At 39.0% G+C, this 20,559-nt stretch overlaps 1 protein-coding gene across 11 annotated transcripts in view; it reads right to left on the reverse strand.

Moving 5' to 3' along the window:
- The window catches only part of CIITA (class II major histocompatibility complex transactivator), an 807,875-nt gene that overhangs the window by 300,352 nt on the left and 486,964 nt on the right, over nucleotides 1–20,559 (reverse strand). For all 11 annotated transcript variants that reach the window (XM_069647820.1, XM_069647816.1, XM_069647817.1 and 8 more), the window contains 2 exons: nucleotides 15,661–15,702; nucleotides 7,054–7,113 (listed from right to left, as the gene is read on the reverse strand). In XM_069647820.1, the coding sequence (XP_069503921.1) occupies nucleotides 7,054–7,113; nucleotides 15,661–15,702 (102 nt within the window). The remainder of the gene's footprint in view (nucleotides 1–7,053; nucleotides 7,114–15,660; nucleotides 15,703–20,559) is intronic.

The following is a 20,559-nucleotide window of genomic DNA, read 5'->3' on the forward strand; positions in this document are numbered from 1 at the left end:
GTGCCCACTGTCGCCCATGCTATACATATTGGGCCTGGAGCCGATTGCCATATATTTTAGGAAACAGTTCTTTGACGCTGGCATCAAAGAGGGCAACGAACATAACATAATATCCCTATACGCGGACAATGTCCTTTTATACTTGAAAGATCCCCAGGTCAACGCACCAATCACATTGGATGTACTGGACAACTATGCAAAATACTCTGGGATCAAATTCAGTAGACTGAAATCCTCTGCCTTTCCCTTGGCTAGCCTAAGAGGCCTAGAAGAAACTGATCTCCCGGACATTGGGATAAAGTGGCAACTCGACACGTTTCGGTACCTAGGAATTAATGTGAGTCACACCCCGATGCTCACACACGAGCACAACACGGAAGCAGCAATAACCAGCCTTCGCAGATCCATGAAATTTTGGTCTAGACTCCCACTTGCAATGGTAGGCAGAGCAGCAATCGTTAAGATGATAGTCCTCCCCCGATTTCTGTATTTCTTCGTCAACATATGCCACTACGTCAGACCGCCCTTCTTTAAGAAATTAGAGGCACTTATCAAGGACTTCCTATGGGGACCTACCAGGCATAAATTGACTTTGGCTACCCTATCCCTCCCATACAAGGAAGGGGGAATACAACTCCCAGACCTCCAGTTGTATTATCTTGCGGCACAGCTTAGCCACGTGACGAAGTAGCTCTCGGACGATCCATCAGCCGAGCTGGGACTATTGCGACAATCTCCCTCCAGAATATTCCCCAGGGAAACTCTTTGGAACCCTCTATGACAATCCCCAGATGCCCCCTGATCGTCGAACTTGGCAGGCAGATTTGGACCAGAACCTGCTACATCAGGCAGGTGAAACAGCCTTACTCTCCAGACAACCCCATTCTGGTTGACGTGTGCAAAACAGAATCAGATCTCTCCACAGCTAGGAGGTGGGAGGACTCAGGAATTTACACATGGGGAGATATGTTTCAGGAGGGCGAATTCAAGGATTTTGAGTCACTGCAGGCTAATGAAGGGCTATCAAGCTGCCAGTTTCTCTGGTATCATTGGCTCAAACAAACCGCCAAGAAGATCTGGTGCAGCTGGCTGGAGGAACCCAGACCCACTGTTACAAGAGATGCACGACCTTACAGATGGCTGGAAACCGGTCTCTCGACTCTATAAGAGGCTCATCGACAAACCCAACCCCAAAAGTGCGACACTGAAGGCGAAATGGGAAACGGACCTTGAAACTATGCTTACAGACAAGGTATGGGAAAGAACGTTACTATACCCCAAGAAGGTGTCAAGAAACTCCAGATTCGGTCAGATACAACTAAACGTCCTATATCGGATGTATATGACCCCACACAGGGTGGCCTCCTTCAACAAACAAGCCTCCCCGGCTTGCCCATGGTGTGGGAACGACAAAGCTGATCTGATCCACATGTTCTGGACTTGCACCAGGACAATGGTGCTGTGGTCCAAAGTCAAACAGACCTGCACTGATGCTGGGATAAGCAGATATGAATGGACACCCGGGGAATGCTTACTAGGGGTCTACCCCAGACCAAGCAAATACAAACATGTTGTTAAGTTGATGGACATTTCATGTATCCTTGCATAAAGAACTATAGCCGTGGCATGGAAGATGCCAGGGGGCTCTAGACATGAACGCTGGATGAAAGAACTAGAGAGATGGACTGCAGCCGAAACCAGAGCCTGGCAAGATGGAATCATCTCTAGCGGAGACATTGCGAGTGGCACTCTAGACTCTTGGAAGGCCCTCCTGAGAGATATACACTTCAGTGCAGACCATAAGCCCCCTTGATAAACCCCACTACTTTGCCATAACTGATCCCTCGCACTCGCCTAGATATGGTGATCTTCTTGACCGAGATCCCTCCCACTTCCCGTGACATCGGAACCCCTATTTGCACCCATGCCCACTTAAGTAAGAGGAACTGTTTCCCATGAAGACTGTTGTTGTTTATGTTTATTGTTTTAGTTAATCTTTTTTTTTGTATTTGTATGCATCCAATACAAATGCCAATAAAATACGTTTAAAAAAAGTCAACATCTTTGAGATGCTAATTGCGAGAAGAATCCCACGTGGAGATCCCGATGAGTGGATGCCAAAGCAGTTTAGCTTTTCACGCTGCATTGTGATCATTTAAAAGAATGCAGCTAGTAGTAGTAAAAGAATCTGGCAAAAGGCAATCCTTATGGCAAAACATCTGCAGAAGACAAACTCTTAGGCAAGTCATGCAGATTGTAACTGTGAAGTTCAAAGTGCACACTGTGTACCACTCAGATATCATGTTAAGAACACAGTTGTGTTGCACATTTTGGATTTTTGGGGAGTTATTTTGGTCAAAGAGGGAGTGATGATGACCACCCGTCTGGGAGATCCTGTACATTTCAATACGTACTAATTTGCCTTTCCCTAGCCAAAAATAAGCAACCCTAAAGCCCAGAAAGCTTGGATTAAAAATTGTCTTAAAGTTAAGGAAATAGTTTTGCAATACGTTCAAGGTACTAGACAGAAAGTTCATTAAACACAACTCTGACTCTTAAAAAAAGATAAGGGTAAAATGACGTTTCATATATGGATGCAATCCTCTAATGGATAGACTACCTTCTGCAAAATATAGGTGTATGCCTGCAGCGCAAATGTCAGTTTTACAGCTGCCTATTGTATTTTCATTGGTAGGTACATGTAGAGAGCTGCGTGGGAGCAGGAAGTAATGTGTGTTGTATGGCCATACTCGCTACCAATTCTCTAACATAGATTTAACCATTTTCTCCAGGTCTTTTTTAACAGCGCATTAACTTTAACTTAGAGCCCACAAGATGTGTTTAGTCAAATGATGAATTCTAAATAGATCTTTGTTTAATGATGTGCCTTTTTCCCAAAAGTTAAGAGGCACACTCAATCAATATATCAAAATGAATTAGATACATCTAAACAAACCCTTGATAGTTTGTGTTGTCATGATGCTAAGGAAGTTGTTGGTCAGGCCCAGTTTGCTAAGAAAACAAAACATTAAATAAGACATATTGAAGAATTATTGGAGAAATTAAAAGCTGTGGAAGTTAACCAATCTAATGTAATTAGGCAATTGGGTCTAGCTGACCTTATATTTATGCTAAATTATTTAATGCTCAACAGAATATAGTGGAAAGGAATATCTGGGGAAAGGATAGAACTCAACAAATGGAAATATTGAAGTATGATGATAAAATGGATAGCATAATAGCACTTCCCGTAAAAGAAAAGAAAGCCAAGAATACAATTAAAACTATGAGGGATGTGAGAGTTCAGCTGATGAAGGGGTTCCCACACATGTACATCTTTTAGAAATGTAAATGGGGAGTTATGCTCACAAGAAACATGTGATAAGACCTTAGTGATAGATTATTTAACAGTGGGTAATTTCGGATTCTGTTCAGAGGCAATAAAATATTCTCTTGGAGAAACCTCAAGCTAAAGGACATTATTGATGACAGCTTCTATTTCGAATTAGGTCAAAATAATAATTCCTATAAAACATGTTGTGAAATGGACGGTGATATGCTGCCAATGCAACCATACCTATGGCAGCCTATTTACCCTCTTGGTGGCCATGTCAGCCCGGATGTGTCACTGCAGCTACAATTAAAGGGAAGAGGAGAAAGAAAGTGGTGTTGCACGGATGAGGGGGAGTTCTGAAGGAGCTGCAGTCTTGTGGAGGAAACAATGCCAAAAACACGTTGAAAAAAGAGAATTTCAGGAGATTGAATTAACCCACATACGAGAGAGAACCTTTGGGGTACAAAGGGGATTAAAAATACACCTGGTGTGCACCCGAACCAAAGGGCCAGCCAAAGGATAATGCAGAAGCGGATGTAGGGAGAAAGGCCTGTCACTCAGTGTGGGTATAGTGGCCATGAAGGAAAGACTAGCGTCACCTGGAGCAGAGTCAGTTGGATCAAGAGCTCAGATGCCAGAACGCGAGTTGGTTGGAACCACTCCAAAGATCCAAAAGAGGAAAAGCCAGCCTGAGACGAGGAGACCCAGAGACTAGATTTTCATGAAAGAGGGTCACCTCAATGATAGCTTTGCGAGGAGGCAGTGCTTCAGCATTGAGAGAAGCAGAGAATCTCGGGTATAAAGAGGAGAGAGCCATGTCAGACAAACGCCCTACAGTGGAATTCTGCCATTACAGGAGGTGGGAATGAAGAGGAAAGAAAACAAGTGTGGAAAAATCCTTGAGGAAATTTGTTGCAATTTTAAATCCCAAGTGTTTGAAAATGTGGTTGTCATACCACTGGATAGAAATTAAGCTGGAGAAATCATATAGGAGAAACTGTCGCAAGTTTAAATGCTAAGTTACTGAACATGTGGTTGTGCCACTTAAGTAGACATAACTAACTAGGAACTGTTGTTAAGTAAATACGAGACATTTTAGGGGATACTGCTGGAGAGCAGATTGAGGAGTTGCAAGTTTAATGTCATGTCACTGAAAACGGGTTTACGATACCATAGGAGAAATTCATGTAAAAGAAACGACTGCATTTCAAAATGTTAGGAGTGCCTGGACTACAGAGAGACACACTTACTCAGGAGAAAACATTCCCTTCGAAAGGTCAGGCTGTTGAGAGCACTGACATGCTGCTGGAAAGGAGTATTTAAAGAATGAGGCTGTGCTGTAGTGAGGACTTGTGAATAAGAAAGTATTGCATGATGGGATTGGTAGTCAATCAAAATACTAAGAGATTCTGAATAAGAAAGTCCTACATGATGGAATGTATAGTGGATCAAGCTACGATGGAGTAACTGTGAAAACACTGCATTTTGGGATCTGTAGTAAAGCAAACAACAAGGGAAGGGTGAACCAGAAAATATCTGATGTTGAGATCTGCACAAACTATAAAGCAACTGGCAATAATACAATAGAGCATTGTGGAAACCTGGTGAGTCCCTAGGGGACCCTAAAGAAACAAGAGAAATTGCACATTGAAAGGAAATTACTTTGTCCAACGCTGTGGCGATCCAAAAACCAAGGATCTGCAATACTACTAATAAAAGTCACTGTGGCAGATTTAGTTTAATACAATTCAAGGAAATGAATATTCTCTTTGTTCAATACCCATATCATCACATAGCACATTTCTCTACTGATTGATGAGGTTAGAAATGTCACCAAATTGTTAGAAAATGAGCTTTCTACCATTATTGAAGGTCTGGTTTCACCATAAGAACATGGCTTTGTCATAGGGGGCATCGTCCCTGCAGATAAGTGACATGCAAGCAAAGGAAGGAGTGCTAATATTATTACTTCCTGAAGAGAAAGTTAAAAGTGCATGCTAAATCCACACCCAACTCTAGGTCACTCAATGAAGAAGGGTAATAAAAAGATATAGCAAATCTACATGTTCATTCTGGATAGTCAAGGCGATGATCTGTCAAGTAAATCAGAAAGATGGGCGCATACGGTCAGAATGGACATTTTGGAGGCACAGTGGCCACATGTTTAATAAATATACATCTATTTATGATCCTAGCCTTCCTGAAATTGCAACAGTTCAAAACAATGTTGAACCTGTACCTTTCTCCTTCTAAAATACAAGTATGGTTCTGGGTCAGAGGTCATTGAATATGTCCCCCGATGTAGGTGATCAGGGTTGAGATGTTCAATACTATAGTCGACTGCAATCACCTGTATCAGCATAGGACACACATTTTTAAGCTGTCAGTAATGTAATGGGCATAAAAGTTAGAGTGGGCCTGGTATAAATATTATCCAGGATTCAACCAAATGTTGTCAGGGAGCAATCGAGTACTGAAGGCATAATGACTGTCCTGATTTATCGAGTATCCTGTGATATTGTCTCTAATGAAAAGATCACCAGGGGGTGACATTTAACAAAATGTACACCCTGAAGGAAATCAAGCACTTTTCCCAAATATTCTAGGACTGAAGTTTAAAATAGTAAATAACGCCAGTCCTAGAATATGTTTGGGGAGGCTTTTTAGGGATCAGGAAAAAGAAACGCCTCACTGGCGACCTTCTCCTCGCGACATTTTCACATAGAACCATTTATCGTAGTAAGTGCACTGAGAGAGTTTACACTTCTAAGAATTAATCAGCCGTTGCTTGAAATGTGGGAAGCTTGTCTGAAAGAAGAGATCATATACAGAAAGCATTGTCGATTAATGTGGGTTGCAAAGGGCTTATATTGTAGTTGCCACCAAGGATCTATTGAATCAAACAAATGAGGCTCTTTCTGCAAGTTTCTTGTGCAGTTATCTTTAGGATAGCTGGATGTTTTTCTTGTTTGGCTACATTGAACTTGCAACCTGTCTATTTCTACTGTGAATGTTTGTTATCAAACACATTAAAATCCTTACTTTAGAATATTTCACCTGTGCCCCATAAATTGTCTTTTTATATTGATTGGTGATAAGGAAAGTACTTCAACGCTATGTAAATGAGACTACCTTTGTTGATGAAGTAAGTTGACCGTTGGTTTGGGTAAAGGACTGGCATTTTAAAAAGGTGTGCTATACTCTAGTCTTGCATGGAGAAGATAATACACTGAAGACTACATGACATTAAGTTTAATTACATACATCTAGTTACAAGTAGCTGGTTTGGGTCATAACAAAAATCTTGAGAGTTTTTGGTCAATTACAGGGCTTGAATGACACCCATAATTTAAATGTTATTTATTTATTTTAATGTTGGGCTTTTAAGCACCAACATGCAAAATAACATCCATAGCATGGGGCAGTGGGAGTAACGACAAGTGTAATGAGTGTAGTGACAGTAAAAGTGTGAATGCCAGAACAATAATTCACAGATGGCTAAAGTCAACTTGCCTGATACTCCCAACTGTGGGTATCCTTATGCAAGAGAGATGAAAAGTACCACGTGAGGGTTATTATATATGTTGAAGAAATCGATTGATTCTGTTTCCAAATTGTATGCAATTACAAAACAAGGGGCACATGCAGTAGTATGCATAGAGAAAACATCCTCAATAGTTTATATGTGTTCTATTGCCATATTAAAACAAAATACTAACCTCGTTTCTTGCGCTTTGGTATTGGTTCTTGAGTTAGTTTACAGGTACTGACAGGAAAATCTAAAAGGGAAGCAGAATGGTGACCTATATTTTTCTGCAATTTTAAATTAAGAAAAACAAATGCATACATTAATGAATTGACCAGTTGTGTGAATACACTTTATTCAGAGGAATTGTCCATGAAGCTACACAGCACACACAGAATAAAATACATGTCTATATACATACAGATAATAAAATCAGACAAACATCCAGTTAAAATAATGTTAAAAGGAATTTTTAATCATCACAGATTTTCTTCTATAGAATACTCGCATTTAAATGCATCAAAGAGCCCAAGCAACTAGTACAGAATTAACAGCTAAGAGAACATTATATGGCAGTATATATGCTACAAAGCCATATAGCTTCAATATTGGAACTATTGTTTGATGAGGAATATCTTTACAGAAGGGGCAACAAAACAATATATGCATGTTAGTTTCCATTAATGCCTTACAAAAGGGACAAAGGTGATTCATATTTTTGTACCGAGGCCACTTATAGGTGACTTGATTTATTAGGAGTGAGTTAAACCTCAATCTAGTGATCAAAAAGGGCTATCTGGTGTATGGGGAAAAAGTAAATTGAGTTGCACAACACCTTTCATGAAATGATTCACCAAATATGAATTCATTGTGATATTTAATTACACCAGCTCCCTACAAGACATGAAATAAGGTTTCAACATGTCGATTAATATGTGCCCCAAATCTATATTTAAAATCTGTAGGTTCTCCTACTTTGCATTAGGTAACAATTTTTTCAAATCCAAGATGTTCACTCCATGGGATTGAAGAGTGATTCGAGTGCTATCTTTCAAAATAATATTCAAGAGACATGCATTTTTGTTTACTAATGTTTTCAGGGAAAAGGGAAATTGGAGTTATCCTCGGCAAATCAGTGATGTGCACAACCTCCAGCTCTCTATGTGCAGCAAACATCACAGGCAAGGGTATCACCCCATCACTGCGGGCCGGAAATACCAAATACCAAAATATTGAATTTAAAATGCTGCATGTCGCTGCATATATATGTCGGGGTCTCCCCCCACATATACATGAAGCGAAATGGGTTTAAAGAAAAAACAAATTCAGCATTTTAAGCTTCTGTAATTTATATTCCGAAGTGATCACATAGGTCCACACCGAAGTAGAGTAGACGTCTCAAAAAATACATTTACTTTCTAAAATCTGTGGGCTCTCAACCCTTAAACAACCATATAGTTCAGTCCCATGTAGGGCTGAAGCCTTTACTGTGGCTTCATAGACTTTTACTAACATATCCACAGGTTGAACTTTAGAGAAGGTAGACTCAACTAGTTTTACCCTGCAAAGCTTTATTAATTTTTAGGACCAGTTAAAAAGAAACAAACTATACAGACATAATTTCAATGTTCTTACTATAGAACCCTTCTGAACCACAAGTATAGGATTCAGTGCCATTTTCTACTTCTAAAATGTCTGTGTAAGAGTACACGTGTGTGAGCTGGTAACAGAATGTCCATGTCTGCCAGGGTGGAACATTTGAAAACTAATTGCAATCTAAAAGAGAAGATGGAGAATGTATCATTCTTGGAAGCGTCCACATTCCCCCAAAGAACCCCCCCATTTCAACCTTCCTACAGTAAGAGTAGTAATAAGGACTGTTACATTAGATCTTGCACTAATCTCATCAGCCGTCCTCAAAGAATTATCTTTGTATAGGGATTTGATTTCACTGTTTAAAGTCTCAAACTCAAGCTACGAGTATGAGACTTTAGACATCTGAAGTGCTGTTATTCTATTATACAGAAAATGCTGGCTACCACAATGACCATACTATGGTCCCCATGGAATATATTGCTCATGATCATATCAATTAACTATTGATCTTTGTATCCTAACCTCGATATCACGACAGGCCATTAGAAAACATGATATAGGCCTGGCCTCCATTGTGAAAGAGATTGATCTTGGTTATCTCCCTATGATAAGAGTCAAACCAGTTCTAGCTTAGATTTGCCCATTTTACAACATCGCCCTGCAACTGTTTTGGCAGAAAAACAGCTTAGTTGCCAAGCTTTGCCCACTGCCCAAAGGAGCTTAATTCTTAGATGTGTTGTCAATCCAGCTCTTGACTGGTTATCGATAGTCATGTTCTCTGGATAGCCTTATAGACCCCTCTACTCTACCTGTGCGTATAAGACAAAGTTTCCTGCTTCATCCAAATTGATATATGGGTTCATTGGATTATTGAATTTGTAAAATGCCACCCACTCAGAAAAGCCCTCTTGGTGCAAATGTTGATTCTAACAGGTGTCTGACAGAGTCAATGTCAGCAAATCTATATCTGGTCTTGCAACAATAAAAAGAAATATTAGACAATGGAGAGGATGAAAATAATAATTCTAAGCATAGGTGTTCTTAGGTGCTTTCTAATTGCTTGACCAGATGGAACTGAACAGTGTCACAAAATATGGGGCCAAATAATGTGCTCTCATGTTTCTTCAATCTCTTTAAAACATGTCTACTTCAAGAGGTGCATTCAAAATTCCCAATCAAACACTCCTTCCCACTAGAACATGAAAGGGTTTTGGGCAGTTTGATTCTGCAACTAAATGGTTGAACTTGTTTCTCAGTTGTAAGAGAGAGAAAGAGGTGGCCTCCTAATGGGAGGTCAGGTAAAAGTCCACTCATGTTTGACTATCCAATAACATTTAGTAGTAGTAGTGGTTAAAGTTTACTCAGAGTTGATCCATTAACAAGAATGATCAACAACGCCTGGAACAGAACAAAACGGGTATACATAACATTTATACTTCAGTAAATTTACTTCTGAATGCTGCCTTTACATTTTATAAAACATAGTAAAGGGAATTTACATCGTTACAAGACATAAACAACAACATATCATCCATGTATGTGTTTATGTCATTTTCAATAAAATGCGGCCTGAGACGGGTTTCCCTAAAATCAGTAGAACAACCTGCAAATTATTAAAAAATGTATTACATCTTCATATCTACCCAGACCATAAGGGCATATCAATAACATTTAAGAAGTTGATCTACCTTTTTTTGCTTACTCCTGAGAGGATTGAATGTTTGTGTGAAGCATGTGGTAATCAAATTAATTTTCATCCAGAGACGTCTTACTTAGAGTAAGTGTTGTTGAGCTATTTACCAAATGTTTTGCATGCCAATGTGGGGAACAACTCTGGTTCAGTATGAGTAATGCAGTCATTGGCTTACTTCCTCAATTGGATGAAGACGTGACGTCCCATTTTTTAAATATGTTCCATTTGTCTGACACATTGGCTTTGTGGGGAGCCCTGTCACTATGTGACAGGGCTGTCGCATGGTGTGGTGAGGCAGAGGCAAAACGTTTGGTGAGGCCCCTTATAACTTTTTGCACTGGACCAGCGGTGCTGCCGCCGCAAACAAGAGACGCGAGAAATCTCCCATTGAGTTTGTGTGGAGGAACCCAAATATGGTTCATTATTATCACAGAAAATCAACTATAGCAAAGTTATTTTCCTGTACTGAAGACAAGTTCACTCCAGACTAACAATTTTGTCATATGCATGAATATATGTAAGATGGTGTGACGATGTATGGTGTGAAGCCAGCATTAGGGAGCGCCCTGCCCCTTTGTGTGCATTAAAACACACACCGTATGTAGTGACAGGTAGATGATGTTAAGAGGGGGCTGATGAATTTTTGAACTGGAGAGGCCTAAATGTTTTCACCAATTATGTGGGATTGACAGAGCACAGTGAGGGAGCCCAGACCAAACAAGGGGTGCTTGAGAGGGTTTCTCGGCCAAAAATTGTTTCTAAACAAATTAAAATGGTGCATTTTACAGCACATTCGTGAGAAAATATGTTAAAAAGCCATAATGTTTGAAGTTGGTTTTGTATGGTAGCAGATGGACAATCCCAATAGATGTAAGTCACGAACTACGCACAGGATCATTTTCCATTGCAATTCATGCCGCCCTTGCCCGCAACATATGCACATATGAAAACATTTTCATGTTGGCTGTTCCCATACATGTCCATGCAGGCTGCACCAATATATGCCAGTACTACCATATAAGGACTCGCAGCTAGTAAAAAATACCAGGCCACAGAAAGTTTATCCAGACTGCCTGTGCACCACAAGTGTTATTACTGGCTAGACAGGCCCTCATTCAACTCCTTGCATTAACGCATAGATAAAAACAAACACACCATTGGCCATGTGCTCATTTACAATTGCTGTGGGTTCTAGCAGCTTCGTTTTTTCTTTTGCAGTGTTTCCAGTGGGAACACGGCATACAGTAATTAATGTTACTGCATGCTGTATCATGAGGGGAACAGAGGCACTATGCCTGCCATACCACACGTAGTAAATCCTTTACTGCATGCAGAGTTTTCATTTACCCCTAAAAATGCAATTCCATCTTCATGAAAGGGATAGAAATGCACATGGAGCAGCAGGAGTTTACACTGCCTGTTTACCTTGGTGGAAAAAATGCACAGAAGGGTCAGTATTGAGGACAAGGTTGGGAGGTGAATGTGAGCCCCCTCTTGAGACTTCCACACATGTTTGTGATCCCCAACTGATGGGAATGCTCTAATTTACTGTTTCACTTGCAGCGAAATATGTTTTTTAAGCATGGGGGAGATAAATAATCGTACTTCCATCCTTTTAGTGGCGGTACAATTATTGGGTAATATCTGTTCATTTAAGGCAGCAGTTGAAACCTCAATCTGGTGGTTTATATCACATACAGTATTTTGAATATACTATCCTGCTCTTTCATTCGCTCGTCACATTTCCGCAGTGGCTAGGTGTTGTCATTTTAATTTTAGTACATGCATAAGCCCGGTCTTTTCTTACTTTTTACTGCACTCTATCTTCCCAATCTTGTGTGATCGAGTTCCATCTGTAATTATACTGACCTAATGCTAGCAAAGCACGTAATTTAATGAGACTGTGGGGTAAGCCTCTTGTGTGTTTCCAAGCAAAGGTGCTATAAGACTGGGAAGAATGGTCTAATGAGGAGCAGCAATTTTATTCTGCCCCGATAAATTTGGGGAAAACATTGGTATTTTGGAAGGATAAAGTGGTTTCTTTGGTGCAGTGGAAGCAGACACCTTTCACCAGGCAGTGTAAGGTCTCCTTTGTTGTTCAAATTAGAAATCGCAAAAGCGCTCTTAAAGCCATAAAAATACAGGCTGATGGGAATCGAGAATAGACAATTAACACCAATAACAAAGAGAGAGTATGCTTAAAAATTGGCTCAAGTCATGTTAAGTTCATCAGTACCATACCCAAATTCAGGTTGTGTTACGAAAACGAATTGATTGCGATTCCAAAGGACCTTGGTGGTTATTAAACAATATGGGCACTCACCAAAGAGCTGTACAAACGAACTGTATTGCAGAAGTAATTTCTGTCTGAGATGTAACCTGGTGGTTTGGTCAAAAATACTATGGCGTCTGTTTCAATATGTGGTGAAAAAATTGGAACTTCCTCCTTCTTGGTCTGAAGCCATCATTGTTCCAAAATATAAAAAGGGGGACAGTATGTCCCCGTCGAACTATAGACACATTTCCCTAATTGATTCTTCCTCAAAGGTGCTGGCCAGTTTTATTCTGAGAGATCTCACTTTGTTGGCCAAAAAGACTCAGAGGCATAGTATTTTTTTAATGGTTTTAAAAAAGGCATGGGTGCTTCAGCTAACGGTTTCAATGTATTCCTGTTACAGTCGATGGCTAACAGCAATAAAGAACTAGCCCTGAACATAGCAAGTTTAGACCTCTCTTCTGCCTTTGATAAGGTAGATAGAGACCAGTTGTGGAAAAAACATAGTAGTTGAGGGATACCGGAGGGCCTGTTATCCATGTTAATGGCATTCTATACGAATAACTTTTTGAGAGTGAGGCTCAATTCTGAATGTCTCCTCTCCTGTTAAGTTCCAGTTAATAACCGTTTATGTCGAGGTTGTGTTTTGGCCCCAGTCTTATATATATATATATATATTCTCTGATCTTCCCCACATGTTTTTGACAACTGCGCTATTTCCTCCAGGAATAGGTACACTTGCAGTGGGATGGCTCGCCCATGCGGAAGATCATCTGCTCATGGATGTTACCCCTATAGGTTTACCGAAAATGGTAGATCTCACTTCCTGTTACCTAATAGAAAATGGGCTGAAGATCAATCCCAGGAAATCGAAAGATCAATCCCAAGAAATCGAATATTCTGTGTTACAATGTTATTAAAAAGTGTACACGTCTTGCATGGACAGCCTTGGAGAATGGTATTCCCTTAACATCTTCATTAATATATTTTGGATATTTGTTTGCTCCTCGAAATCACTTGCATCTGGTGAAAAATAGGCTACAAATTAAAGTGGAAGACTACATTAGCCAGATGAAGGTTTTACACCGTGAATTGCCTTTTAATTCACTATTACCAAGGATTCTGTTTTTTAAAGCAAAGGTTACCCCTTCAATTCTATATGGCCGTGAATTGCTTCTGGCTTGGATTAAGAGGTGGCTTGATGTAAAGGAGGGGTACATTTGGCAAAAGGTTTTGAACCTGCCACCGCATATTCTGATTGAGGCCATTCAATTAGAACCTGGTCTTTGTTACTGGTGGTTCTACTATAAATGGTCTTTATTATAAATTGCTGGATAAGGTTTCTGTGAATGGTCTTACTAAAGTAAGGGAGGCAGTTCTGCTTAGATCAAACTTGGCAGTTACTTCTTTTGCCACTGACTGTGAAGGGAGATTGAGGAGACAACGGAAATGCATTTTACTGTAGTGAAACGTAGGCTGTGTGCTTTAGACAGAAATTATGCTTTAATGTACCTTAAAAACCTTTCACTGTTCAAAGGTTTTGTGTTTAATATGGAAATAAACAAGGTTTTAGGTTCTCCTCAACCGTATTTATTGAAATCCACTTCACAATGCTTTACGGACCAACTTTTAAGGTTTAAAATTAACTGTTAGCCAACCTTTGAAGAAATTGGTCTTGTATTGGTTTGGTGGACTATTCTTGAAGACTACGTAAAGAAATGAGAGGGAATATTTATTCCATTTCGTGTCAAAATGTGAGGCTTTATTGCCCACAAGATTGTTTCACTTCTATACATTTGTCAGTTCTACCTCAACTGTGTTTGTTGAAAATGTATGGTTGACCCTGATGAGTACTGTTTTTATTTCCAATTCACTTGCACTTGTAGCCTTTTTAGCAGACATTTTCCCCCTTTTGGGTGATCATACAAAACTGTAGAGATGCCTTTTGAGTTTAGTTGAAGATTTACGTAATTCTTTTAGGTATTCGATATTTATGACTGAAATACGGTTTGTTTGATCTATATGGAAATTGAGAATTAATATATTTTTAGTAGCTTCTTTTATGTAATTATTTTAATGTTAAAACAATTCTTGTATGATGCTGTCTAAGGTTTCTATAATGTAACCATAACACAATAAATAAATAAATAAATAATAAAAAAGCTTGTTTCTAGTTTAATTCCGTCCCGTCTGGATAATCGTTCCTCTCTTCTACTTGGCTTACCTGTTTCTCATCTTGCTCCTCTGTCGTCTGTTTTTAATTCCGCCATTCGCCTTATCTGACTGCTTTCTCCCTGTGAATCTATCACTGATGCTCTCCATTCTTTGCATTGATTATCTTTTGACTCTCGCCTTAAATTCCACCAGCCTAACCAGTCTCTATAAACAGAATCTCAATTCTTTTTGTCTAGCCCTTATGCCACTTGCGCCCAGTCGTGTTTTCGTTATTTTTCTCTCTTGGAGCCTAAGCTTTGGAACACTCTCTCTCTTTTTATTCATTATATCACTTCTTTTTTCTTACTCATAATGGCTATTAATTTATAACATGTCTGCTCTTTTTTGCACTGTATACATTTTGTACAATGCTTAGACGTAAGGCAATATAAGAATTAAAATAAAACGCAAACACACTATGTGAGTTGAAAGCCTTAAATCTATAATGATGACGGTTGTTAAAAAAAATGGCAGTATTTTAAATACTTCCTTTTTGAAGCACCAGTATTCTCAGAGTGAACTCCTAAGTCGAATATTAAAAATGAATAACTATACATTGTTGTGACTCACAATCTCAAAGAAGCCTTAACCCTTCAAGTATGAGCATGTACTGCAGACAGCTGTGTAGGCCTTGATTAGTTCTTGAGCCAACAACTGCACTGTGCTCTACTCAGTCCTACATCAAACATGTTTTGCACAATTGCTGACTATAAAAATCAAATGGCTAAACAGGTTCAAACATAAAGGTTATCCAGAGCTTCAAATTGAGAACTGATGCCAAAATCTGTGATCGTATTACACTTAAAGAAACATGTCTACTGCAGAGAGCATTCTTAAGGTTCACCTCTATAAACTGTTTGGCAGAACTGCAAGTTTCCGTGTCACACTGTGGACTCAGACAAAATTGTCTAGGTACATAATACAGTAGGTACCCTTGTTTATTATCTTTGAAATGTGTTCCCATGTAAATGCGCATGACAGAGCTCCTCATGACCACAGCAGTATATATCTACAATACTCACTTCTTTTTGGAACGCTTCTGCCACCAACAGGTTCAGGGACATCTGTAAAGAAAAACAATATGACTTCCAGTGTACAATTCATTTAATGGCAATCATCTTCCCCCCAAATGCTACATAGAGTAATCCAAGGTGTTCTCTTTTACGCCTTCTTCGGCAGACATAATGTATTTCAGCCATTTAGTGACAGAGGGATCCTCACTACTGTAATGATGCATAGTTGCATAATGTTCATATGCTATTTTGACGAATATAAAATAGAAAATGTTTGCTTTCCTGTCTATTCACTTAAACTGATCTGTGCTTGGCTCTTTACTGTCCTCTAGGCACATGAATCCATTCTCTTTTATCATCAATTATTTTTGTTGATTCTAATTTTTGTTTTTGCAGCAGACTCTTAAGTCTATATTTTCAAATATCCGTACCTGAGCCCCTTTTTTTATGTCTGCTTATGAGTGCACGATGGTTTCTAACTGTCAATGCCTTATCCTTCAATGAACGAAACCCTTGTCTTCCCTGCTTTACAGTTCTCTTCCGATATCCGGTCCTTCATTCATTAGATTTTTTTTCCATTCCGACTGGTCTGTGGTGTTTATGTAATCTTTAATTCTTGCATTTTGTGCTGCTAACATCACTACCCTAATCAGTTTTGTCAATTCCAACTTTCAAAAACTAAAAGTGCTGTACTTTTCTTTACAGACTTTATTTTTCTCTTACTTTGACTTAAGTCTCTTACTTTATGTTGACCTACTGCACTGTTGTTGGCTTTCTATTAGTATGTTACAATAACAATTGGATTCAGACACGTTTACACCAAACTGATATTTTGACTTTAATTTCTGTGTGAAATACATTTGCAATTCTTTGTCTTTACACTAAACATAGGTTCATTTGTATGGCTGAAATACAAAACGTCTTAGAGTACTCATACCTTGGTATTTAAGAGGCAAATAATCCCCTAATTATGCACCCTAAAACAGGATCAACAAGATGTATTCTGGATCATGAGCAGAATATGATATTGAAACAACTTCCAAGTGTTCTTGATTACTCCTGTGTCTGATTGAAAGATGATGAATAGATAAATGTAGGCCTATGTGTCTTATCATGCAGGATCCCAGTAAGAGGGGCTAAAACCTTTATGAAAATCTTCAGTGCAGACTTGATCTGGTAACATGGACAAATGAAAGTAAAATCCCTGAATAACAAAATTAAATATCCTTTTAGACGGGTCGGTTATTCCAGCATCTTGAATATCCAATGAGTAATTCTCAGAAGAATTAGCTGAATATTTATCTGCATTAGATCTATATGCAACCTTATGAAGCAACTGTGTGTGTCTGCTTTCTTGAGGTCCAGAACAGGCTTGTATTGTTTACACAATTTCAGACTGGTATGGGATAGAATGAAAACCATACTCTGTGTGTCCTTTGGCTTCTGCTAGAAGTTGAAGTGTTGCACACTTCTCAATGTATTGAGGCCAGAAATAAGACCAGCGGACACTAACTGATAAATCTTATTATGTATGCACTAATGACCCATTCCAGGACCAAAGCACTGCAAAGTGCAAGTTGTGGCCGAGTGATTCAAAAGTAATATGAAATCGACCTTCAAATTATTACAGCTTTATTTTGAGATACACATGAAATCTTTGTCTTGTTCTTCGAAGCACCTTAACCCTTTCAGGTCTTTTCACAATTCTTCATGTGATTTAACTCTTCACTATGGAAATGTTTACCCCGCCCTTTATCCTCTCGCCATGCCTTGACGTATAGTATTGTTGTGTTTTCTAGATGTTATGGAGCCACTTGCTTTGCTTCACCTTTCTCTATCATTTCATCTACTTAACCCTTGTCCCATGGTTGCAAACACAATTGTTCTTGACTTTCTTTCTTGTTTTCTCCAAGAAGAACAAGTGTTCTTGTCTTTGGTAGCTCTGTCAAGTGGTTTTCCATACTTCTCAGCACCTTTACAGTAAAGTGTTTTTCTACACTTGTCAGCACATGTTAGAACAATGTTTTTTCCCTAACTTCTTAGCACCTATCAGGGTCAGACTTCTCAGGCTTCCAAGGCTTCTCAACACCACCTCAATTATAACTTCCTCTTCCTCTCTGTACTGGTACCAGGCTCTGGGAGTCGATGAATTCTCCACCCACGGTTTCGTAAGAAATGCCACCACAATAGACATCTGTTATCTGTCTACAACACCAAGATACCCATGCTGGGATAAACGTGCCCTCTTCAAATACACACAAATATTATCTTATCACAGAATTAGTAATAATCCTATCCAGTTAAAGCCAACATCAAATCAGATGAGGACTATTTATGGCTGTGAGTGCCAGAAGTGACCTGACTGGAGAGCGGAGTAACGCTTTAGTGAAGTAAAGAAGTAGAGGAAGACGTTTGATCTTTTGCTAACCTCTCGCTAAAAATGACTGGCTCTCTGGCCTTTCTTGGACTTTCATGTGCTTTGATCTCCACCTGAGAAGAACATTGACTAGAGTAAGAACCAGCTAATTTCTTTCTTATTTTAAAATGTGCAGAACAAGGGAACTGAATAAGCGACAGTGCAGGGCACATTAATCACTTGATTAAGGTAATAGATTACCTTTATCAGTCAAGTCTAAGTTTTTATGCGGCACACACCTAGCAGGGAAGCAAAATAGGACTGTAGTGCAAGGGGAAATCTTAAATAATATGGGTAGAGTTAGAAGGATTTACTTTTTTTTAAAAAGCTTTTATTTGTTTTTGGTACAAGACCTTTACAAATATATAAAAAGAAGCTACAGTAAAAGAAGGAAAAAGAAAAAAAAAGCATCTAACAATCTGACAATTCATATAATAGATCTTCAACAGGATTACATCATATGTGAGACCAGCAATAGGCTATTCAGCCAAACATTTAAAACATACTTGTGAATGTTAGCTCACTATCTCGAGTTGAGTAGCAATAACATTTACCAACCTTATAGTCTTAAGTATGGAAGAATTAGTAGCACCCCACATGCATTTTAGCCAAATCCAGTTTCTGGCTAAGACAGAATTTGCCTGAGAAAATGAATTCATTATTCTGCAACTATCATTTTCGAAATATATACAATAGAGAAAGAGATGTTTTAACAATTCCTGAGTTAACTTGCAGAATCTGCATATCTCATCAACCCTGTCTGATTTGTTTTTATGCCAATACTTCATTCGCACCCTGGTGTGTAGAAGGTCTAGTCTAAACAGCATGTATGTTCTACGTACCTGTGAACATGGACACAATGTTATATATGAAAGGCGTGGGGATTGCTTATGGCAGAATTTAGCATATTCTGCAAATGATGGATATCCCTGCACTTGCTGGCAGCCATCTGCCCAATTGTATTCAAACATTGTTTTCTTGACCTTTGCTTGAAACAGTTCTAAATCCTCAGCAGATATATTGATTTTTTCCAACAGACAGCCTACGCACTTTGTATTTTACCAGAGAAGGAGGGTAATTGCTGACAAGCATATGATTTAATCCAGTGTATAAACATTTTTTAGGAGGAAACATCATTTTAGAGAAGTTGGAGAGTAGGCGCCAATTGTATCTTGCTGATAGTGCATTGAGGCCTAATTCGTGCCTAAGAATTGCATTTGGCATAGGTGCTGGTTGGCCCAGTGTATACTTCCAGATGGAACCCTGTAATTGATCTAAGAGGGGACCAAGGTCGTTTAGAAATTATTCCACTTCATAAAGCATAATTGCCTCGACTTTTTTGTGGTAAAATTCCAATAGAAGTGTTAACGAAAACTTGCAGATTTTGTAAAGCAAGATTTTCATTTGGCCCTTCAGAGGCAGAACTTTTACCATAAGGAGTTATTTCATTCTTTTATAAGAGATATTGTTCGTCAATATTAGTCCTAGATAAGGTAAGTTTTATGGATACAGCTATAGGTAAAGATTCAATTGTCCAGGAAAATTGACTGACTTTTTTCCTGTTGCAAAATACAATTATATTTGATTTCTGAGGGATTACAGTTAAATTGTTAATGTTGCAATACTGTAAAAAGCTTTCCAATTTCATTTGAAGGCCTGCTTGAGTTTGATCGAACAGCAGGATATCATCTGCATAAGCTAACCAAGAGAGGGTCAGAGACCCTATACGAGCTGCAAAAGATTTATCTGGGCGCCATATCTCGTCTATGTCTGCCAAATAGAGGTTAAAAAGAATGGCTGCAAGATTGCAACCTTGTTTGACACCAGTCCAACTTGGTATAGCCTCAGTAAGTGCTCCTGCACGATTGATTCGCACCTTGAAGTTAGTATTAAAGTGGAGCATTTCTACCAAGGTGATCAGATACTGAGGGTGTTTAGCTTTTACGCATTTTTTGCCAAAGTTTACCTCTTATAACACAGTCAAAAGCTGCCTTTAGATAGAGAGATGTGACAAAAATAGGACTTTTGTCAGAGCAATTAGCAGAAGCAATGATGTGGGCAAGAATGCAGGCATTAAGTGGGGTGCCCATGCCTTTTCTAAACCCTACTTGTGCAGTGCTCAGACAAGAGTTGTTACGAGTAAATGTTTCTAGCTCTTGAAGGATTAGAGATGCAAAGACTTCGCTGCTACGTCAATAATGGCAACAGGTCTATAATTGTTAGGATTAGATATAGACCCCTTTTTGTGTAGTGAAATAATTATTGAAGTAAGCCAGGAGTTGGGAATCATTTTCGAATGACAGATTTCTTGGAACATGACACTAAAAATTGATGACCAGAACAACGGATCATCTTTGATCAAACAAGGCAGTAAACCATCTGGCCCTGCACATTTAGATCCCTTCAATTTATAGTACCCAAGGACAAGAATTTTGAATTAGATGACAATCAGGAGGATGTTCATATGATCTAAATTCAGCTGGAAGAGCACA

The sequence above is a fragment of the Ambystoma mexicanum genome, chromosome 2q (assembly GCF_040938575.1).
Source record: "Ambystoma mexicanum isolate Mex_15411 chromosome 2q, UKY_AmexF1_1, whole genome shotgun sequence".
Taxonomy (NCBI): Eukaryota; Metazoa; Chordata; class Amphibia; order Caudata; family Ambystomatidae; genus Ambystoma; species Ambystoma mexicanum.